The 25,130-nt window shown below is 41.2% G+C and overlaps 1 protein-coding gene across 1 annotated transcript in view; it reads right to left on the bottom strand.

Annotated features, from left to right (window-relative positions):
* Window positions 1–12,568: 12,568 nt before the first annotated feature.
* LOC126249742 (uncharacterized) overlaps window positions 12,569–25,130 on the bottom strand; it is a 415,388-nt gene continuing 402,826 nt past the window's right edge. The window contains exon 3 of the mRNA XM_049951424.1: window positions 12,569–18,282. Coding sequence (XP_049807381.1) covers window positions 18,032–18,282 — 251 coding nt within the window. The 3' untranslated portion in view covers window positions 12,569–18,031. The remainder of the gene's footprint in view (window positions 18,283–25,130) is intronic.

Genomic DNA, 25,130 nt, shown 5'->3' with positions numbered 1-25,130 from the left:
TTGGAAGTAGTCTATACTGATGGATCGAAGTTTGCCGATTATGCTCGCTTTGCTTACATTCATGCAGGATGTAATGAACTCCTCTCCTTTCCAGATGGCTGCAGAATTGGTAGCCATCTCTCATGATCTTGAACATGTCTGTTTGTCTGTTCCTGCACCAGTGACTCCTTCTGTATCTGTAGCAACTCCTTGAATAGATTACAAGCTCTTGACCAATGTTATCCTCACCATCACTTGGTCTCGACTATACAGGATTCCCTTTTTGCCCTCAAAATAATATAGACGCTTAGTGGAAGTTGTCTGTACCCTGTGTCACATTGGGATCCTGTGGAAATAAACTGGCTGACAGGCTCACCAAATTGGCCAGCAGCAAGCTGTCTCTTGATACTGGTATTCCGGAATAGGTACTTTGATCAGTAATACGACGTCAGGTTCTAAGGGTTTAGAATGTGAAATTGCATACTCTGACTTTGCCAAACAAACTACGGACAACCAAGGAGACCACGAATTTGTGGGGGCCCTCCGTGAAGACCTCTCGCAAAGACTCCATCATCCTTTGCCGGCTCCACATTGGCCATACTGGGCTGAGTCACAATCATCTCATTTCATCACAAGGTTTGACCCCGTTGTTATTGTGCTGCCCGTTTGACAGTGGTTCACATTTTTCTGAACTGCCCTAACCTAGGTGCACTGCAGCAATCTCTCAATCTTCCTGATTTGCTAACACTGGCGCTAGCAGATGATGCCTCAGTGACTGACCTCGTTTTATGATTTATTTACAAAGGGATTTTTTACTATTCTTTCAAAGGGAGGGCCCCTCAGCCTTTTCGGCCTATTGAAGGACTGACAGGATGCCCTGTTGCCTCATCTGCCCTGAATGGGTAGCAGCTGTCTGGGCTTGATAGTCCAGCACTCTCACTACCTGCCCTTCTTTCTCCTTCTTCCATGTTCTGTTTCACTTGGTGTTCTTTCTCTATTCTCTTGTGCTTCTCTCACTCTGTCCATGTCACTTGTATATTTTCTAGGTATTGTTGGGTGAGGTGCCTTTAGTACATGGTGAGGGGTATGTTCCCCATTGCACCTTCTGCCTTTGGGGGCCTCCAGCTGCTACCTGGATGGGACATCTCACCCATCTTTCTTACTTTTGCTCCTTTTCTTCTTCTTTCCTCTAAGCGTTGTTGACCTTCAGTAGACCTTGGGGTTTCCTTTCCTTCAGTTTTGTGCACTCAGCCCTCCTCTGGTATGCAGTTTTCCTTGTTCCTGGAAGAAGGGGCTAATGACATCATAGTTTGGTCCCTTTAATTAATAAACCAACTAAACAAAATCCACAAACCCAACAATCCTAGACTCTCCATTGTAACTGGTTATTGCGCCCCCACTGGAAGAATAACGGCCTCATTGATGAACACCTCCAACCAATTGCCAAAAATGTACCCTCCCACATCAAAATTACCAACCACTTCCTTCACCGACTCTACATCATCCCCACCCTCTTACCTTCTGGATCCCTATTCATCACTGTTGACGCCGCTTCCCTATTCGCCAACATCCCTCATGCACATGGTCTTGATGTTATTGAACAACTACCTTCCCCAACATCCTTTAGACTACAAACCAACTACCTCAATCCTCATACCATTTACTAACTTTGTCCTCACACACAAGTACTTCTCCTTTGAAGGGGAGGTATACAAACAAATCCATAGCACAGCCATGGGCACCTGCATGGCACCACCATATGCCCACCTGTTTATGGGTCATCTAGAGGAAACCTTTATAGCCTCCCAAAATACTAAACCCCTGGTCTTGTTCAGGTTCATTGATGATACACTATGTGATCAAAAGTATCCGTACACCCCCAAAAACATACATTTTTCATATTAGGTGTATTGTGCTGCCATCTACTGCCAGATACTCCATATCAGCAACCTCAGTAGTCATTAGACATCATGAGAGACCAGAATGTAGCACTCTGCAGAACTCACAGATTTCAAACGTGGTCAGCTGATTGAGTGTCACTTGTGTCATACGTCTGTACGTGAGTTTTCTACACTCCTAAACATCCCTAGGTCCAATGTGATAGTGAAGTGGAAACATGAAGGAACACGTAGAGCACAAAAGCGTACAGGCTGACCTCATCTGTTGACTGACAGAAACTGCCGACAGTTGAAGAGGGTCGTAATGTGTAATAGGCAGACATCTATCCAGACCATCACACAGGAATTCCAAACTGCATCAGGATCCACTGCAAGTACTATGGCAGTTAGGTGGGAGGTGAGAAAACTTGGATTTCATGGCTGAGTGGCTGCTCATAAGCCACACATCACGCCGGTAAATGACAAACGACGTCTCGCTTGATGTAAGGAGCGTAAACATTGGATGATTGAACAGTGGAAAAACATTGAGTGGAGTGACGAATCACGGTACACAATGTGGCGATCCAATGGCAGGGTGTGTGTATGGCCAATGCCCGATGAATGTCATCTGCCAGTTTGTGTAGTGTCAACAGTAAAATTTGGAGGCAGTGGTGTTATGATGTGGTCATGTTTATCATGGAGGGGGCTTGCACCCCATGATGTTTTGTGTGGCACTATCACAGCACAGGCCTACATTGATGTTTTAAGCACCTTCTTGCTTCCCACTGTAGAAGAGAAATTCGGGGATGGCGATTGCATCTTTCAACACGATCGAGTACCTATTCATAATGCATGGCCTGTGGTGGAGTGGAACCTCCACAATGTCTCAGTCCATTGTTATGATGCCACTCCCAATCCCAACTGCTTGCCAAAGGGATCATATCCCTGAGGTAGATCAAGGTGCAAGACATGCCCAATCTATCCACCCCACCCTTTTTATTCCAGTCCTATCACGTGCTTATCCTACCCTATCAGAGGCCAGGTTCCCTGTGAAAGCAGTCGTGTCATATAGCAGCTCTGCTGTAATCACAGCACAGCTTTTCATACTGGTATGACTAACAACCAGTCATACACCAGGATGAATGGCCAGTGCCAAACTGTGGCCAGGACCATATTAGATTACCCTGTGGCACAACATGCAGCTGAACATAACAAGCTCAGTTTCAATGGCCGCTTCACAACTCGGGCTGTTTGGATCCCTCCCTCCACCATCAGGTTTTCTGAACTGCTGCAGATGGGAGTTATCCTTACAACACATTCTCCTCTCCCAGCATTATACTGGCTTCAACCTATGGTAACCTACTATGCACACACCCTCCATCCAACAGTTTCCACCCCCTCTGTCCTATCACTTCCTCACTACGAACATTCCCGCACTCTCATAGTGTGGCGCCCTCTGCCAACACACCTGCCTGTCTTTCCCCTTCCCTGCTCCTCTCCTATTCTGCCCCCAACCTCCCTGCCCCACAACCTTCCAACACTGCCTCTGACAATCTTGTCATGCCTCCACCTAGGTTCTGGATGCTCAGCCAGGCAGCATTCTTTTCTCCCTCTGCCCATACTCTGTTACCCCTCCCACTTGCCTACACCACTCCAGATTGCAGCTCAACATGGCAGTTGCATTCTGGTTCGACCGCTCTCATTGTGTGCCACCCTCTACCAACACACCTGCCCATCTTTCTCCTTTCCTGCCCCTCTCCTATTCTGCTTCCAACCCCTCAACCTCTCTGCCCCACAGCCACTCGACACTGCCCCTGGCAGTCTTGTCATGCCTCCACTTAGTTCCTGCATGCTCTGCCAGACAGCACTCTTCTCTCCCCCCCCCCCCCCCCCCCCATCCATACTTTGCTATCCCACCCCCTTGTCTGCCCCAATTCAGATTGCCACTCAACATGACAGTTGCATTCTGTTCTGAGCTGTCGGTGATGGTTCTCGTGTGTGTGTATGTGTGTGTGTGTGTGTGTGTGTGTGTGTGTGTGTGTGTGTGTGTGTGTGTGCGCGTGCGTGTGTGATCTATGTGTGTTTTCTTTTCTGAATAAGGCTTTGGACAAAAGTTAAACGTGTAACAGTCTTTTCATTGTGTCTGTCTGCAACACAATGTGTCATTTTTATAGTGAGTAGCAATCTATCTTTATTCAAATATTGTTTAAAATTAGATGAACAATTTAGTATGTGGCTCAAGGTACACAAACATGTAGGTTTTCATGCACTCCATTTACAAGTAGTGCAGTAAAGCTCCTGAAATTAACCCACCCTCCACCTACTGTCCACGCATCCTCCAGCCAACAGTTTCTGCCCCCTCTGTCCTATCACTTCCTCCCAATTGTCGTCCCCTCAACCTCATTGTTTGCTGCCCCCTGCCAAGGCATTCGCCTGTCTTTCTTCTTCCCTGCCCCCTCTCCTTTTCTGCACCCGCTCCCCTCCCTGCCTCACAGCCTCCCAACATTTAACCCAGCAGTCTTGTCATGCCGCCATCTAGTCCCTGCATGCTCTGCCCAGCAGCACTCTTTCCTTCAACCTGTACCATGCTATCCCTCCCCCCTCACTGCACCATTCCAGACTGCTGCTCAATGTGAAAGTTGCAGTCTGGTCCAAGCTGCCAGTGATGGCAGTCACGTGTGCGTAGGTGTGTTTGCTTGTGTGAATGTGTGTGTGTGTTTTTTGAGGAAGACTTTGGCTGAAACCTAAATGTGTAACACTCTTTTCACTGTGCCTGTCTGCAACAGTGCATCATCTCTAAGGTAAATAGCAATCCATTCTTTTCCTAAAATTGTTAATATTCCAACCTGGAGTTTCCATTGTTAGCTTCTTTTTATGGTTCTTTCACGATTGTGTGATGGCAACAGCAGAATGGTTTTGTAGTTTCCCTTGAGAGCGTGTATCTAACTATACCAACAATGCTGGGTTAAAACAGACTTATCCTTCTTCGAAATAGCTCTGTGTAAGAACTGTGAAAATCTCCATAACAGTCCCATACTGACCTGAATGGTTATAAATCTGGTAGCCTGACTCTGAATTCCTTGTACCTCCTCCTTGTATTCAGTGATTTCATTTACAGTATTTTATGTATCGGCATTTCTGACAAGGAGATATTTGTTAATGCTGACTATAAATCAAAGTGTTTGGAAGGCGTTCCTAAAGGTGTCTGTTGTGGTATGGCTTTGTATGATAGTGAAACATGGAAAATAAACAGTTCAGCCAAGAAGAGATTAGAGGCTTTTGAAGTGCGGTATTGCAGGAGAGTGCTGAAGATAGATGGGTAGATCGAGTGACTTATGAAGAGGTAATGGATCATGAAATCTGGGAAATGATTAGCTGAACCCTGGCTTCCAACTCTTCGAGCATGTGTGGACTGGTAGCATGCACCTTGTTTTTTTAACAGTCCCCAAAGATAAAAATCACAATGTTTTCTACCTGGAGAAGGAGAAGGCCAGTCAACTATTCTATCATCAAAAGCACTTTGTATTGCTGTCATAGAAGCATAGGTGATGTGTGGTCTTGTATGAAATAACCGTACATCTTTGCATTAGGTATTAGTGCTTGAAAAAAAAAGGATGCAGTATATTGGCCACGTATCTGTCAGACCATATTGTTTCATGAAAAAGATGGTCCAATAATTTGTCTTGCACTAATATTCTATGTCCAGCCGTGGGATCAAACACAGAAATGGTGTGTGTCCTTTCAGACATGTCCAAAAGGACAGGCAACATTCATATGGATAAATACTTTATTCATTGCCCAGAAGACAATTTCACATAATAGCACATAAAGTACATAAAATAAGCTAATGTCCTTGTCTAAAAGTCAATGCAATGTGAGCTATTTCTAAGTGAAAACATGCTGAATTTCTGGATTAATTTTCTAGTAGTTGATTCCAATTATAGTTTGTTATACAGTAGGACACCAATGAATTACACACATTGTGCTTTATTTTGAGCATGACCAATAATACCTATTTGTGGATCCAACACATAATTTTTGTTTGAAATTGGTAGCATGAGTCTTTGTGAAATTGAACCAAGCTATGCTATGACCAATTGTAAGCTTGTTCATCTGTCATCTGAACTGTGTTTGATATGGGCATATTTGGACCCTTGATAAGTGTGGTTGCATCATCAACCAACCATACAATTGCCAAAGACTCTTTTAAAAGCTTCGAAATGTCATTTATAAGGGGTACAGGCCAATAATAGCAACAATTAAAGCATCTACACCTATACTCTGCAAACGTTTGTGAAGTGCATGACACAGGGTACGTCCCTTGTATCAATTATAAGGCTTTCTCCCAATCCATTCATTTATGGATAACAGGAAGAGTGATTGCTTAAATGCCTCTGTATGTGCTGTATATAGTCTACATCTTGACTTCATGGTCCCTATGAGAGAAGTACACAGGAGGTTGTAGTATATTCCTAGACTGACCACTTAAAGTTGGTTCTAGAAACTTTATAAGTGGGTTTTCATGGGATAGTTTGCATCTATCTTCAAGTGTGTGACAGTTCAGCTCTTTCTGCATCCTTGTGACCATTACCATGAGGCAAACAAAGCTGTAACCTTTTGAATTGCCCTTCTTTCTATCAGCTTGTATGCATCAAATGCACTTGAGCAATACTCTAGGATGGGTCACAAGAATATTTTGTATGCAGTCGCCGTTACAGACTGATTGCATTTCCCTAGTATTCTACCAATGAACTGCAGTCTGTCATTTGCTTTACCTGCGACTCAGAGTATGTGATCATTCCATTCCACATCCCTACATATTGTTACACACAGGTATTTGTATGGGTTGGTAGATTCCAGCTGTGACTCAATGGTATTATAGTCACAGGATACTACATTTTTTTATTTTGTGTGGTGCACAATTTTACATTTATGAACATTTTGAAATCTTATCAAGATCTGACTGAACAGTTGCACAGCTTCTTTCAGACAGATATTCACTGTAGATAACTGCATCATCTGCAAAAAGTCTGAGGTTACTATTATTATTGTTTACAAGGCCATTAATATACAACATGAAAAGCAATGGTACCAATGTACATCCCTGGGGCACACCTAACATTACTTCTACAAACTGTCAATGACTCTACATCTTAGATAATTTGCTGTATCATCCATACCAAAAAAAGTCCTCATCTAGTCACAAATTCCAACAATGGAAAATTCAGGATAGAACGTAACAGTATTATGAGAAGGAAAGTTGCTACACACCTTATAGCGAAGATGCTGAGTCAGAGATAGGCACAACAAAAAGACCCTCACAATTACAGCTTTTGGCCATTAACCACACTGCCAAGTGTGGTTTCAGTTGCCTGAGACTGCAGGCATGTGAGTTGCATTGGTGTGTGTGTGTGTGTGTGTGTGTGTGTGTGTGTGTTGTGTGTGTGTGTGTGTGTGTGTGTCTATTATTGACAAAGGCCTTAACGCTGAAAGCTATAATTGCAAGAGTCTTTTTGTTGTGCCTATTTGCGACTCAGCATCTCTGCTGTGTGCTGAGTAGCAACTTTCCTTCTCATAATATAGTCACAAATTCTGCATGATACCCCATATGATCATACTTTGGATAATAAGTGTTGATGTGGTTCTGAGTCAAATGTTTTTTTGTAATTGGAGGAATACTGTGTCTGCATAACTGTCTTGTTCCATGGCTTTCAGTACATCAAGTGAGAAAATTGCAGATTGGATTCCATATGATGTATGTTTTGGGATCAATGATAGATGGCAAGGAGAAGACCATTCTGTTCAAGATACCTCATTAAGTTTAAGCTCAGAATATGTTCTAAGATTCTACAACAAGTGGATGTCAAGGATATTGGCCAGCAATTTTGTGGATCCCTTCTGCTACCCTTCTTGTAGACGGTTGTGACCTGTTATTTCTTCCAACTGCTGGGCATGGTTTTTTGTCCGAGGGATCTAGATTCCAGGTAAAAGAGGGACTAACTGAGCTGCAAATACAGTACAGAATCTGATAGGGACTCCAGTGGGCCTTGAAGCTTTATTCAGTTTTAAGAATTGCCACTGTTTCTCAACACCACTGACATGAATATCTATTTCACTCATCTTTTCAGTGGTATGAGAATTAAACTGGGGAAATATGACTGGGGTTTCCTTTGTAAAGGAACATTTTAAAATGGATTTAAGCATTTAGCACTAAGATATTCATTCATTGTCAGCCTTCAAGCTGAAATGGGAGCTTTCTGTGGATAACTACATTTTCAGAGAGAATTTGAAAGCAAATCTGTGCTTTATTTCATTTGAAATTTGTCTTTCAATAGTAACAATATCTTGACCTTTCAATGAATCGATGCCTGATATAAATTCTCTTTATCTAAGATTCAAGTAGGTCTGAGCATCAAATAAACAGCTACTGTGGAAGAAACTGAGTTTCATTTCCAAAGTATGCTTGAAGAAGAGTCACCTCCTAACACTCACAGTTCAACTGCAAGGAATAAAAGGCTATCTTGAAAATCATTTAGGAGTATCTTTATACAAATAAATTTTGTGCTCCATTAACACTGTGCTGTCTAACCTAGAACCAGAATGTTCACTGACTGAGCTATGTCAATAGGTGGCCAGCAAGTTTAATTCTGGCAGATACAAAACAACAACAAAAACCACAGATGGTGACAGACTGTAGCTGTATCAAATCAGTCAAACGCAGTCATGGATCTGGATCTTCACCAATAACACTCATCCAAGAGAAGTGTAGAGCACAAGGAAACAGAGCAAAAGGATGGGAATGCATTTTCTTTGCAAATTGTGATATAAGCACATCATTTAAAGAATGAAAGATGGCAACAGTGGACTGATATAGTGAACAATGCAGTGTTAATTAAGATTTGGAGAGAACCAGAAGTGCACAGTAAGCAGTGTTTGATGTTGGGCCAATCATGGAGATGCAGTAGATAATAGGATTCCTTAAGTTTTCCTTGTGGAATCCCAAATCGAAACATACAAAGATTCGCCTTGAAGGATAAAGCTTGTCCTGTATGATTTCTTCACTCCCAAAAATTAAGAAAGCTATCTGTGCAAAGAGAAACAGACATATCTAATGATCAATATGTATACAGATGTGGGTCACAAAATTTTATCCTTTGAACAATTTTTTGGCAACAACACCCTGTGGTATAAATTAATGTTGATGAACATGGAGGGAATGTTTTTCTTTTGCACATTGTTTCAATTTTCTACAGTTGAGATGATTATTTATTTACCTGATTCAAGTTTAAGATCAATAATCTAAATGATTTTTCCTGTGATTAGTAACTATTTCTCAAGCTGTTATCATATTTTCAAATTACTGTGTGATTTATGGTGTCCATAGCATGGTCCACAGTCCTGGGAATCCTTACTCCCATTAAATGCCAAGAACAGGTGGAAAATGACATGTTAACCATCATACAGTGCAAAGGTTTATATCTAATTAGGCTTTCCCTAATTTTCACTCATTTCCTTTCATAATACATCTTCTTCGCAGCCCTCTCTACAGATCCATTTGCAATGGTGTATCATTTGATCTGATGTTCTGCTAGTTGGAGAACAACCCAGCTGTCACAACTAGAATCACAATAAGAGTGGTCCTTCAAGTATTTGTTCCATAAAGTATGAGTAATATTATTTAACAGTTAACTGTTTAGCTTTAAAAATAGTTTCAATAGCTTCCTTTATACTAGCAAATTATAGTTTGCATGATAACTAGTGCATTTATCGGTAAATTCCATTAACCCAATTTTTTTCTTTATTGTACATTTAATGAATTTTCTTGATTGTCTCTAGGCGGAGAGAATGAGGGTATATTACTTAAATTTGATTTGCTTTTAAAATATTCTGACCTTTTACCTAAATTGGATCCATTAGATCAGGCTGTTCCAACCGAGCTCCAGGGAGCCGGAGCGCTCCGGAGCGCTCACTGCGGCAGCTCGGAGCCCGTGTGGAGGGGAAAAGCGAACTCACTGACCCCTGGCCACATGCAGCTGTAACTGACGCAATAATCTGTGTTCAGTGACAGCTATGACTAGCTGCGGGAACCCTGTACCTCTACTGGATGATACCTTTCTATTCATTGAGAGTGATGGTCGTCCGCAGTGTCTTGTATGTCATAAGGTATTTAATTCTGCGAAGAGGTGCAATATACAACGACATTATACACGTCTTCACGCAGCGCACTACGATCACGTAGAAGGCGTTGCACACAGAGAACTGGTAGCCAGGCTTAAGAACGACATACCAGGAGACGTAAGTTTCGTAATACGGAGGGTATCAAAACATGCAACACATTTCGTGTTCTGTAATGCGTTTATAATTTTCAGGTGAATGAGAGCGGAGAAAACACTACTGAATCTGCAATTGGAGTAAGCTACAGAGGCACTCACATCATTGCGACGAGTGGCAAGCCGTTTTCGTGCATGGTAGCAGCTGCAGAATGTTTGTTTCCAAGGGAGGTGCAGGCAGTTGAAGGGGTTTGCCTATTGAAGCAAACCATGTCTCGTCGGATCCTGGACATGGCAGCGTATTTAGAGAGCCAGCTCAGGAAAAAGGCAGAGAGCTTTGTTGCATTTTCTCAAGCGCTTGACGAAACCACCGACATATCGGACTGTGCTTAGCTTGCAGTTTTTGTGCGTGGTGTCGACATGGAGCTGCAAGTAACTGAAGAACTCTTGGATGTGATACCACTCGATTACACCACAACAGGACGTGACATTTTTGAAGCTGTTTGTGAATCAGTGGACAATATGAATTTGCCGTGGGATAAGCTCCACTCTGTAGCGACAGACGGTGCACCACAAATGATCGGGCATCACTAAGGTTTTGCTTCTCATTTGATAAATAAACTCAGGGACGAATTCGCGAAAGACATTTTGACTCTTCATTGTTTTATTCACCAAGAGGCACTGTATGCTGAAACAGTAGAGCTAGGTGGCGTAATGAAAGATGTCGTGAAGTGTCTGAATTTTGTGCGGCGTCATGGTATGAATCATTGCCAATTCAAAGGAATCCTGAAAGATATGGAAGCAGAGTATGGGGATATACCTTACCACAGTACAGTTCATTGGCGGAGTCGCGGAAAAGCTCTTGATGTTTTCTTTGCCATTCGTGAGGAAATATCCCTTTTTCTCGAAATGAAAGGGGAAGAAATGCATTGTCCTAAAGATATAAAATGGATATCAGACCTGGCGTTCCTAGGTGACATAACTATGCATCTGAATAATTTAAATCTGTCATTGCAGGGCAAAGGGCAGCTAATCGTTGACATGCACGACCAGATCAAAGCGTTCATGGAAAAGTTACGTTTATTTGAGAGGCAGATGAGTAATGGACATTTAACGCTCTTCAATCATCTTGCTTCTTTAAAACTACCTGAAGGTACTAGTTTCGGCAATTACCAAGCAAAGTTAAAGCAGCTCATCACGTCGTTTGAAACACAATTCCGAGACCTCACTAGTTTGGAAATGGAACTTAAGGTGTTCAACACTCCTTTTTCAGTTTCCCCCGAAGACTTGTCATCGTCACTTGAATTGGAGATTATTGATTTGCAAAACTCAACTTTGTTGAAAGAGAGGTACTATAACGCGTTGGATTTGTCACGATGGCATCGTTCATTACAGCAAATGCTGTACATTTCCCAAGCTTCACAACAATGCCGCTCAGATCATGTGCATGTTTCGATCTATGTATTGTTGTGAGCAGCTTTTCTCAGCAATGAAAAGAGTAAAAAGTAAGGAACGATCATTTATTCAGGATGCAACAATGAAGGCCATCCGCCACATTAACGCTGCGAACACTTTGACGCCTGATATTTCCGATCTTGTAATGAAAAGAAAATGTCAAGCTACAGATGCCCAATAAATTTAGTATCAATTTCTTGCAAAACAGTTGTTTCGTATTTATTTCCTGAACATGGTATTTCCTGGTGTAGCATGTCACCACGTCTTAGCAGCTACGAGTATGATGTTGTCGATCCTGTAAGACGCAACTGGCACATCAAAACGCTTGCCTTGCCACCTGCCTCAGCCAGCCGTGCCGGCCCACTTGAATGGTCACAGCGAGCGACGTGGCTCCCTGGAGCAGGGAGCGCTCTGCGGCTCACAACGGAGCCGACGAGCTGGAACAGCCTGCATTAGATACTGGTGGTACACAGGAAAGGTCAGAACACTCAGATGTAAAGGACAGCAGTAGTTACAGAAACCCGTATTTTATTGCAGATCTAGGTTTCAGATATAACACAGTCATCATCAATGCATTACCAGAAGAGTCATAAAGATACAAACATGTCAGAGCATAACCTTGTAACAGTTAACACTAGCATTTGCATGGTAGAATCAAAACTATTCTGACTCTGCCATGTAAATGCTAACGTTAACTGTCACAAGTTTATGCTCTGTCACATTTCTACCTTTATGAATCTCCGGGTAACCTTCATGACTCTTCTGGTACTGCACTGATGATGACTAACCTACAGTCAAAAATCTAGCCCTGGAATAAATTACAGATTTCTAAGACTGACTGCTGTCCTTCTTTGCATCTGGATACCTTTCCTGTGCCATATTTGCTTCTGAAATACATAGCTGTAGTGTCTGAAACAATCACGAGTGGAAACATAAGAGACCATCATAAGTGAAATTTCCTCATTACAAAAGAATAAAGAGTTGTTTCAATAAAATAAAAAACTTTTTATTGTGTAACTACGTCAATATAAACATAATTTTAGATCAAAATAGGAGCATTTAACACAACACTTCTGAAAACATTTATTAGATCTTTTGTCATTCCGTTTATGCCATGTGATTTCGAAGGGCTTTTTAAAAGGTACCTGATTTCTTGCCCCCATGATTAATAAGTGAAAACTATAAAATATATTATATATTTATAACAACAGCCATATCAGATTAACACACAGTTGGTACAGAATTTCTGGAATCAGAACAAAATTTAAAATATTAGGCCACTGCAAGGACATAATTAAAGGTTTATAAAGTCAGTAACCGATACATGGCAGTATAGTTTCAGTTTCACATGCTCACTTTCTTGTCTGAAATTTCCAAAACAAACTGCATTTAACAACTTCAAAACCAGAATGTAACATACAAACAGCTTAGAATAATTTAATGCACTTGCTAAAATGCAAACGCATTCATAGGAGAATATCTACTTAACATGTTTCAACAACATTTCTGCATTGTTAATTAGTTCAACAAATAAGGTAACAAACATTATATACAGAATACTTCTTTATGGAAACATTCTCTCACTCTCTCTTAACAACAAACATAATCTCTCTATGTTGCTGTCCATCTAGAACACACGATTGAATGAAAGCATTCACTGTAATTCTTTTAGAAATCATGAAATGCTTTTTGAATTCATTTCTCCATCAGTAAAGTGACACACATACAACAAAAATAAAATGTGAAAATAAATATTCTGCAATGGCAGCAAGGCATGTTGATTACTATGTACTTTCTCTAACTCTATATACTACAGATCACATTGACTCACTGCAAAGTAGCATTTTGCACACTAACCAACCATATCCAGAGGATTTAAAGCTGTGTAAGTGTTATTTTAGTAGAACATTAACAACATTGCATGAGTTATTTAGCTTTTCTACACATTTCAATAAATGTGCTCGCTGTATGATATTTAGTGTTCACTCAACTATGCATACAAATTAATTGTGTTCAATGAGGAGTTGCCATTTTCTGTAAAACTTTTCAGTTTTTTTGATGTACTGATACTTGCACTTGAATATTTTTAAAAACTGTTTACTCAAGCCTGTTTACCATTAAGAAAACCAATATTTCTCTCTATGTATATTCCTTTACACTGACCTTAGTGAAACATTGGGGCATTCATATCTACAAGCTTTCAAACAGACCATCATACAAAGAAAAAAAATACTTTATATTCTTCAGTCTGATGAAGTAAAATCACAGCTACACACTTCATTAGATATGTGGTAAAAGTTATTGCTGCAAACACATCATTACAGTAGGCATCACTTGTGAGATCTAACAGGGCAGCCACCTCTACACAACAGATCAGTTTATGATTACATCATATTTGGTAAACAGTTCCAATTTTATGTAACATGTAGCTACTCTGTTGATAAAATACAATGAAACAATGATCCTGGGTAATGCAAGGATTTTCTTTAATGTAAGACAGACAAGAAGCTCATTCTTAAATGTGGTATACATGCTGTAATAATAATACATTGAAACTCTCAGATGATAATTATATGGCATTTTTTTACTATTACTGGGATGTTATAGCTCTGGAAGTTAATACAGTATGTTATTTTGATGGGGAAAATTGATGGAACACATAAATTTATATCACAATAAAAATACTGAATACCACCAGAACAGCTGTCATACAAGAAATGGAAGTCAAAAGCCTCCCCACATCTCCAAGATTATGATTAAAAATTGTTCACACTATTCTGAATAATAATAAAATACTTTATCTGGTTCACTATTTCAGGCGTTTGAATGGTTAATTTTAGTCTGTGTCAGCATCTTATTAAATAGTATTAATTTAAATTATAATTCATTTGTTTAAAATTATTTATTATACAATAATTAAAATGCTATTGTAAAACCACTACTTACATGTAACAATACACTAGAGGTTTTAGCCCATGAACACTAGTGTGTCAATACAGCTTCTGCTCTAGTTTTTAAGTTATAATATTTACATATTTTAAAACATATTACTTGACTAATAGGCTTTTATTCCCTTCTTAAAGCATATCTTATGGAACCTTCTAACACTTCTTGTTACATTTGTAATCACTAAGACTTTTCCACACCATTACCTGACTTAGAAGCAGTGTGCACAGAAGTATGTTAGTTTTGTTCTTTTGTTAATGAATGAACATATACGTGTTTTCTTAATATCTCTGATTGTGCAACAACACTTACACAAATGCATAGTGTGCTGCCATATGTGGCTATGGTAAAGGTGCAAGTGCTTTTGTTTCCAGTCAGTTATGGTATCTGAAGAAATCCGTGTATGAATTACTGTGAAGTGATCATCAAATTCTGCAACTGACTTGTTAATGAAAGTGGCTCACTGTTCATTTATTCAATTTCTTTTGATCTGCTAAGGCCTTTAACTTTTTCTTCAGTTCTTACTTTTCATCCCTCTTCAGTTGTGTGTGTACTGGGGTTTATAAGTGCATTGTTACCATTTATTGATTTATAGTTAAATTATAGGCTATATGTGTACCTTGATTTTTAACAATATATTTAGGGCAAGTATGTAACTAAAATGGAAGAAGCTGTTGTCTGTTTCATAATGATGGACACATCAAAAGTGTGAAATGTAGCAGTAGGTTCTTCTGAGACACACGTCAGACCATGTTGTATGGGCTGCTATGGGTTTATTAGACCAAAACGTGACTATCTAAAAAAAAAAAAAAAAAAAAAAAAAACCTCTGAGACGTTTTGACACATTTTAACAGAAGCTTCATTTTTAACACACTGTGTGCAAATATATATATACATAGAAAACCAGCCATTACACTAACTGATTTAGTATGCAATCCAATTGATCTTAAACAGAAAGTTGCTATACATTTAAAATATTGAATGAAGCCAAAGCAGGAATGATCCAAATTCCACACTGAAAATAAATGCATCTGGTTTTGACGTATGTGTGTTATGTAATATACATTAATAAAGGAAGCATTAACGTAACAACAGTTATTCTTGTGAGTATTGAACAATATTGACAAATGGATCACTGAAGTTAAGAAATAGTCTAATACGTTATCAGACCACAAAGCATTTATTGCAGTTTGATAGTAATATAATCACTGTAACACTTAATTTTCTACAAGGAATTTCCTTGACATAAATTTTTGTATGCTTTGTTTATACTGAATTCATTATAGCGGTATAAATAGTTATTTATGGCCAGTCTGATTAACAGATGACAGTTTTATATTCCACAGATTACTGTATGCTGACAGGTTGTCATCATACTTAACAGAGGCCGAAGGGCATTTCAGCATTTCATGTTGTCTAAATTGAGCAATCTGCACAGGAATACTAATGGTGTGAGATATAGGCAGTGTCGGTCTGAAATTACTTGGTTTATTTTTGATAGTTATTTAATAAAACTATAATAGGCCACCCGCATTCATCACATTTGCCCAGTGCATACCACCAGCAGACTTAAGCCGAACAATTAGTGTAATTAACTCTGCACAGGTGAGTGTGTTGCATCCTCATGTCACTGCAAGTAGTTTTGGAACATATGGTTACTAATGCTGATATCGTAGTGTTTTAATTAACTCAAAAATTGTAGATTAACATAATTGTTGTAAACATAGCCCGTTGTTCTTATTGTGAGCAGTCTCCAAGTGTATAATAAAAAAATAGTAAAGAATTATTTTTTCCTTACAGAGTATGCAATGTTTACTTATCTAAAAGCTCAAAAGATTTCACATCACAAGCTACGCTATTTATAACTCAAACCAACATTACTTACATTTCCTTTTTATGAGGTACGTGATGAATATCATTAATTGTAACATTCTAGTTCTTATTATTTTTTATTCATGCGAATATAACACAATAACTGAACATTTAATAATTACATGAATTCTTTTGCTCTGCTTTCTAGTTATTGCCCATGACAATTAACATTTTATCAGCGACACAAAAATGAAAGATGAAGAAACAAACAATGTTGTCACACTTCACGCACATTATGTAGCTTGTACCATATTACTTTATCAAAATTGCAGTTTCATTCTTTACATCGATCAAGCATGAGCCACATGTAGTAAGCAAAATTCACGTTGTATTGAAACACTTCCCAGCAACGTGTCTTTAATATTACGGTTTCCCTTCCTCACTGTGGTTGATACGCATTTCTGGATCTCATTCGTGAACTATTTTCCATCGTGTATACAACTATCCAACTACAGACGAGCTGCTGATCATAATACTTTTGGTTTACAAATACACTTAACTACTTAAGACCCTACTTATTATAACTTTTAAATAGAACTTTTTTTCAAAGGCTTAACGCATCTACACGCAGGCAACCTCATACGTCATCTGGTAAGAAATTTGCAAGTGATCTGAAAAAAAAAAAAAATCAAATAAACCCTCTGGCAAAATTCTGCTCTGCTGCAATCTTGTAGCATTAAACGTCTTCCTCAAGCGTGACGCCTACTACATTTTACGCTACATTGTGTTTTTTCCTCGCTACAAACTGCGCATTTGCAATACCACCGGTGTCGTAACACAGTTAAATGGTCTAGTAATTTCTGTACGAATTACATGGTTCTTCTCATCACAGTTCCACCACTACAATTTTAACGCAGAACAGTCTAATTACAATATCTATAGGCTAATGACTGCTATCGAAATAGCCGAGTATGAAGCAATTGTTGCTTAGTACCTTTGTTGTACTGATTTTTATATTGGCTGATCTGGACTGTCGATTGGGTGTCGTACTGGCAAAACAGTTAAATTTCATTAATCAATCGATGTACAATTCTTTTTGTTACGTAGTACGGTAAGCCACATCAAAATCAGAGACAGTGTGACATGTGAATCGGAGAAATAGCGTAGTGAAAGAAGTATTTCTCATGTCGTTTTGCCATTAATTTCTTTTATTGCATGCCGACATTCTGTATTTGGTACCGAAAGTATTACCTCTCTATTCGGATGAAATATTCGTGCTGTTCGTGAAAAATAAATCAGTTTCATATATACTTCCAACGCACAAACCGTGGTAAATGTGCGATTACTTCGTGCTTAATGCGACGAGGTACTGAACACAGACTGCAACGCTTCTATACTAAGCAAATTTTGCAAGAAAGAAAAGTACAGGGGAGACTGAAAAGCAGTATATTGTGGGTGTGTGAAATCTAAACTTAAACAGTCGATACGACACTGCGTACGAGGCTCGTGTGGGAAATTTAACTGAAGGTGGGTGACGGGTCGTGGCGAGACGTAGGTGTCGACTGCGACGCGAGAGGTTTTGCAAACGCGGGTTAACTGGCGTTCCGTGGCGTCTCTGCTAGCGGGCTTTGCTGCTGGTGCTGCCTGGAGGTCGGATGGTTGGTGTGGCGACAGCCGGCCGGCGAGGCGGCGTTATAAGGCGCTGGGGGCAGCCGACACACTGGCGCCAGCGCCTGCGCCAGCCGCCAGCAACGCTATCGCCAGCAGCGCACCCGCCGCCGGGCCAGACCGCGAGCGCGCTGAGTTGCAGCGGTCCTCGTTGCACGTGCAGTACTGCACGTGCACATCGTGTGTGCCCGATCGCTGGAAGCACGAGCGGCCGTCGGGATTCGAGTCATCCGTCAGGTATCCGCAGCCGCGTACCACACGAGTCTTCCCGTACACTGCAGAATTAAGAAAAAGGAAAAACTAGGTTACAATCTTTGGTACAACAGATTCAGAAAAGCAGTAGCGTGTCACCTCTGCGAGTTGCTGGTGTCGGGCGTCCTACCGCCCGGCGCCAACGACCCCAACTGTTCTCCATTCTAGTAACTGGCTCGCCATGTGTGATAATATACCTAGAAAGAACTAACAACGCTGGCTATTTACACGTAAGCACACTCAACAAAAAATTAATCGGCCCCAGGAGACCCCATGTTAATACGTTTAGCGTCCGTGAGATTCTTCCAGTATCCTGTATCCAGCTAAAGCCACTCATTGATGATGAAAGTGGACTATCAGACCAATTGTGTGATTGGATTGAAGAGTTCCTAGATAACAGAACGCAGCATGTCAAAATCAATGGAGAGAAGTCTTCCGAAGTATGAGTGATTTCAGGTGTGCCGCAGGGGAGTGTCTTAGGACCGTTGTTATTCACAATATACATAAATGACCTTGTGGATGACATCGGAAGTTCACTGAGGCTTTTTGCGGATAATGCTGTGGTATATCGAGAGGTTGTAACAATGGAAAATTGTACTGAAATGCAGGAGGATCTGCAGCGAATTGAAGCATGGTGCAAGGAATGGCAATTGAATCTCAATGTAGACAAGTGTAATGTGCTGCGAATACATAGAAAGAAAGACCCATCATTTAGCTACAATATAGCAGGTCGGCAACTGGAAGCAGTTAATTCCATAAATGATCTGGGAGTACGCATTAGGAGTGATTTAAAATGGAATGATCATATAAAGTTGATCGTCGGTAAAGCAGATGCCAGACTGAGATTCATTGGAAGAATCCTAAGGAAATGCAATCCGAAAACAAAGGGAGTAGGTTACAGTATGCTTGTCGGCCACTGCTTGAATACTGCTCAGCAGTGTGGGATCCGTACCAGATAGGGTTGATAGAAGAGATAGAGAAGATCCAACGGAGAGCAGCGCGCTTCGTTACAGGATCATATAGTAATCGCGAAAGCGTTACGGAGATGATAGATAAACTCCAGCGGAAGACTCTGCAGGAGAGACGCTCAGGGCTTTTGTTGAAGTTTCGCGAACATGCCTTCACCGAAGAGTCAAGCAGTATATTGCTTCCTCCTATGTATATCTCGCGAAGAGACCATGAGGATAAAATCAGAGAGATTAGAGCTCACACAGAAGCATACCGACAATCCTTCTTTCCACGAACAATACGAGACTGGAATAGAAGGGAGAACCGATAGAGGTACTCAAGGTACCCTCCGCCACACACCGTCAGGTGGCTTGCGGAGTATGGATGTAGATCTAGATGTAGAGCTACCAAATTGTGAGGATTTTATTGCTACATTTCACCAATGTGATAAAAGTGCGGTAGTTTCACGTACATAAGTTATAAATGGGCAGCGCACTGGCGGAGCTGTCTTTGCACTCAGGTGATTCTTGTGAAAAGGCTTGCGACATAATTATGGTCGCACGACGGGAATTAACAGATTTTGAACTCTGAATGGTAGTTGGAGCTACATGAATGGGACATTCCATTACGAAAATCGTTACGGAATTCAATATTCCGAGATCCACAGTGTCAAGAGAGTGCGGAGAATACCAGATTTCAGGCATTTCCTCTCACCATGGACAACGCAGTAGCCGACGGTCTTCGCTTAACGATCGTGAGCAGCGACGGTTGCATAGAGATGTCAGTGCTAACAGATAAGCAGCACTGCGTGAAATAACTGCAGAAATCAATGTGGGACGTACCACGAACGTATCCGTCACGACAGAGGGGCGAGATTTGGCATTAATAGGGTATGGCGGCTGACGATCGACGCAAGCGCGTTTGCTAAGATCACGACACCGCCTCTCCTGGGCTCGTGACCATATCGGTTGGAAATCCGTGGCCTGGTCAGATGACTCCCCTTTTCAGTTGGTAAGAGCTGATGGTCAGGTCGAGGTGTGGTGCAGACCCCACTAAGCCACGAATCCAAGTTGTCAACAAGGCACTGTGCAAGCTGGTGGTAGCTCCATAATCGTGTAGGCAGTGTTTACATGGAATGGAATGCGTTCTATTGTCCAACTGAACCTATCACTGACTGGAAATATGTATGTTTGGCTACCTAGAGACCATTTGCAGCCATTCATGGAATTCATGTTCCCAAACAACGATGAAATTTTTGTGGATGACAATACGCCACGTCACCGGGCCACAGTTGTTCACTATTGCTTTGAAGAAAATTCTGGAGCGAACGATTTGGTCTCCCAGATCGCCCAACATGAATCCCATCGAACATTTGTGGAACATAATAGTGAGGTCAGTTTGTGCATAAATTCCTGCTGCGGCAGCACTTTCGCAGTTATGGACGGCTGCAGAGACAGCGTGGCTCACTGTTTCTGCAGGGGACTCCCAACGACTTGTTGAGTCCATGCCACGTCGAGTTACTGCATTAGGCTTGGCAAAAGGAGGTCCGGCACGATATTTGGAAGTATTCCATGACTTTTGTCACCTCATTGTAGTCCCAATAATTTGCTATGGGATTAAGGCCGGGTGATTTAGCACGCTAGTCGAGGTGCCTGAATGTTTGTGAAATCAGTGCAACCCTGTGAACGTGACTGTTGTCGTAATGGAAGATGGGAGTGTCCATAGCATACTCTTCTTAAACTTACAGAAGTAAGGGCAACATCTGGTCACGGAGAATGTTGAAATGGAAATGGAAATGCCCTGTGGCTAGGGCCTCCCGGCAGGTAGACCGTTTGCCTGGTGCAAGTCTTTCGATATGACGCCACTTCGGCGACTTGCGTGCCGATGGGGATGAAATGATGATGATAAGGACAACACAACACCCAGTCCCTGAGCGGAGAAAATCTCCGACCCAGCCGGGAATCGAACCCGGGCCGTTAGGTATGACATTCTGTCGCACTGACCACTCAGCTACCGGGGCGGACAATGTTGAAATGAACATCCTGCTTCACGTTCACAGTAACCTGAATGACTGGGGCTAAGTCACAGTACGAAAACATCACAGACCCACCTCTGGCCTAGCCGCCTGAACTACACCTCCACATACTGCAAGCTAAATATCTCAGTGGGCCGTCGGTGCACTCGATACATTGCATGATTTGGAGTGAATAACTGATAAAAAACATATTAGATGAAAGAATTGTTACACCAACATTTTCTCCATAGTCACGTATCAGATATACAACGGGGTGAAAAAACTCATGGGATAACTCTTAATACAGTGTCGAACCTCCTTTTCCCCGGTGTAGTGCAGCAATTCGATGTGGTATGGACTCAACAAGTAGTTGGAAGTCCCCTGCAGAAATATTCAGCCACACCGCCTCTATTGCCGTCCATAACTGCGAAAGTGTTGCTGGTGCAGTATTTCTTGCATGAAGTGACATAGCGATTATATCCCGTTCGATAGGATCTATGACGAGCGATATGGGTGGCCAAATAATCCGCTCGAATTGCCCAGAATGTTCTTCAAACCAATAGCGAACAATAGATGTTTGGGAAACTGAAGTCCACGAATGGCCGCAAATGGTCTCCAAGTAGCCATTTCCAATCAAGGACCACTTCAATTTCACCAAATGACGCAGTCAATTCCATGTAAACACAGCCCACACCATTACGCAGCTGCCAGCAGCTTGCACAGTGCTTAGTTGACAAAAAAGTCACACATTCTGCAATTACGCTATCAACAAACTGGTCTCTCGTTCGGAAGAATGTGTTTATTGCCAGGGCGACTACACTGAGAAATAAATACATGAGGTGACAAAAGTCATGGGATACCTCCTAATAACGTGTCGGATCTCCTTTTGCCTGGCGTAGTGCAGCATCTCGACGCGGTGTGGACTCAACAAGTCGGACGTCCGCTACATAAATATTCAGCCATTCTGCCTCTATAGCCGCCCATGGTTGCGTAAGTGTTTCCATTGCAGGATTTCGTGCATGGACTAATCTCCTGATTATGAACCATAAATGTTCGTGGGATTCACGTCGAGGTGATCTGGGTGGCCAAATCATTCACCTAAATTGTCCAGAATGTTCTCGAAACCAATCGCGAACTATGGTCCCGTGACATGGCACATTGTCATCCACAAAAACATCATCGCTATTTGGGAACATGAAGTTCATGAACGGATGCGAATAGTCTCCAAGTAACCGAAAACAATCACCCCAGTCCACTCCATGTAAACACAGCCCACACCATTAGCGAGCCACCACCAGCTTGACAATGTCTTTACTACGCAGTACGTAGTGACGGGTAATACCAATTGAATTCTCTAACGATTTCCAAAATGGAATGTCCCATGCGTGTAGCTCTAACCACCATTCTGCATCCAGAGTCCGTCAATTTCCGGCGGGCAGCCATAATTACGTCTGAAACCTTTTCACGTGGATCACCTGAGTACAACTGGCAGTCCCACCAATCCACTGCCCTTTTATGTCTTGTTCATACGATACTACTGCCATCTGTGTAAGTGCATATCACTGTCCGATGATTCTTGTCACCACAGCGTACGTACAACGAGTGAATAATTGACAGCATGTTAATTATATGTAAAAAAAGTTATACCAAAATGTTCTCTACAGTAACATATCAGATATAGGTAGAAACAGTGGAAATGCAAGGCATCACAATAATACAGCAAGACGTGGTTCTCGAGCTTCAGCAGAAAAACAGAATGGAGGGTGGGTACTTCAGGCACCCATCGTCAGCGTCATGTTCCTGTCGTGAACGGAATCAGGATCTTTTACTACTTTAAGTGTCTCATTTCCTAATTTAATTCCCTCAGCATCACCAGACTTAATTCGACTACATTCCATTATCCTCGTTTTGCTTTTGTTGATGTTCATCTTATATCCTCCTTTCAAGACACTGTCCATTCCGTTCAACTGCTCTTCCAAGTCCTTTGCTGTCTCTGACAGAATTACAAAGTCATCGGCGAACCTCAAAGTTTTTATTTCTTCTCCATTGATTTTAATACCTACTCCGAATTTTTCTTTTGTTTCCTTCACTGCTTGCTCAATATACAGATTGAATAACATCGGGGACAGGCTACAACCCTGTCTCACTCCCTTCCCAACCACTGCTTCCCTTTCATGTCCCTCGACTCTTATAACTGTCATCTGGTTTCTGTACAAATTGTAAATAGCTTTCCGCTCCCTGTATTTTACCCCTGCCACCTTCAGAATTTGAAAGAATTCCAGTCAACATTGTCAAAAGCCTTCTCTAAGTCTACAAATGCTAGAAACATAGGTTTGCCTTTCCTTAATCTAGCTTCTAAGATAAGTCGTAGGGTCAGTATTGCCTCACGTGTTCCAACATTTCTACGGAATCCAAACTGATCTTCCCCGAGATCGGCTTCTACCAGTTTTTCCATTCGTCTGTAAAGAATTCGCGTTAGTATTTTGCAGCTGTGACTTATTAAACTGATAGTTCGGTAATTTTCACATCTGTCAACACCTGCTTTCTTTGGGATTGGAATTATTATATTCTTCTTGAAGTCTAAGGGAATTTCGCCTATCTCATACATCTTGCTCACCAGATTGAAGAGTTTTGTCATGACTGGCTCTCCCAAGGCCATCAGTAGTTCTAATGGAATGTTGTCTACTCCTGGGGCCTTGTTTCGACTTAGGTCTTTCAGTGCTCTGTCAAACTCCTCACGCAGTATCATATCTCCCATTTCATCTTCATCTACATCCTCTTCCATTTCCATAATATTGTCCTCAAGTACATCGCCTTTGTATAGACCCTCCATATACGCCATCCACCATTCTGCCTTCCCTTCTTTGCTTAGAACTGGGTTTCCATTTGAGCTCTTGATATTCATACAAGTGATTCTCATTTCTCCAAAGGTCTCTTTAATTTTCCTGTTAGGCAGTATCTATCTTACCCCTAGTGAAATAAACCTCTACATCCTTACATTTCTCCTCTAGCCATCCCTGCTTAGCCATTTTGCACTTCCTGTCGATCTCATTTTTGAGACATTTGTATTCCTTTTTGCCTGCTTCATTTAGTGCATTTTTATGTTTTCTCCTTTCATCAATTAAATTCAATATTTCTTCTGTTACCCAAGGATTTCTACTAGCCATCGTCTTTTTACCTAGTCGATCCTCTGCTGCCTTCACTACTTCATCCCTCAAAGCTACCCATTCTTCTTCTACTGTATTTCTTTCCCCCATTCCTGTCAATTGTTCCCTTATTCTCTCCCTGAAACTCTGTACAACCTCTGGTTTAGTCAGTTTATCCAGGTCCCATCTCCTTAAATTCCCACCTTTTTGCAGTTTCTTCAGATTTAATCTACAGTTCATAACCAATAGATTGTGGTCAGAGTCCACATCTGCCCCTGGAAATGTCTTACAATTTAAAACCTGGTTCCTAAATCTCTGTCTTACCATTATATAATCTATCTGAAACCTTTTAGTATCTCCAGGCTTCTTCCATGTATACAACCTTGTTTTATGATTCTTGAACCAAGTGTTAGCTATGAGTAATTTATGCTCTGTGCAAAATTCTACAAGGCGGCTTCCTCTTTCATTTCTTACACCCAATCCATATTCACCTCCTACGTTTCCTTCTCTCCCTTTTCCTACCACCGAATTCCAGTCACCCATGACTATTAAATTGGCATATCCCTTCACTATCAGAATAATTTCTTTTATTTCATCATACATTTCTTCGATTTCTTTGTCATCTGCAGACCTAGTTGGCATATAAACTTGTACTACTGTAGTAGGCATGGGCATCGTGTCTATGTTGGCCACTGTAATACGTTCACTATGCTGTTTGTAGTAGCTTACCCGCACTCCTATTTTTTTATTCATTATTAAACCT

The sequence above is a fragment of the Schistocerca nitens genome, chromosome 1, assembly GCF_023898315.1.
Source record: "Schistocerca nitens isolate TAMUIC-IGC-003100 chromosome 1, iqSchNite1.1, whole genome shotgun sequence".
NCBI classification, from domain to species: domain Eukaryota; kingdom Metazoa; phylum Arthropoda; class Insecta; order Orthoptera; family Acrididae; genus Schistocerca; species Schistocerca nitens.
The sequence above is the reverse complement of the archived record's forward strand: the minus strand, read 5'-3'. Positions and strand labels throughout refer to the sequence as shown.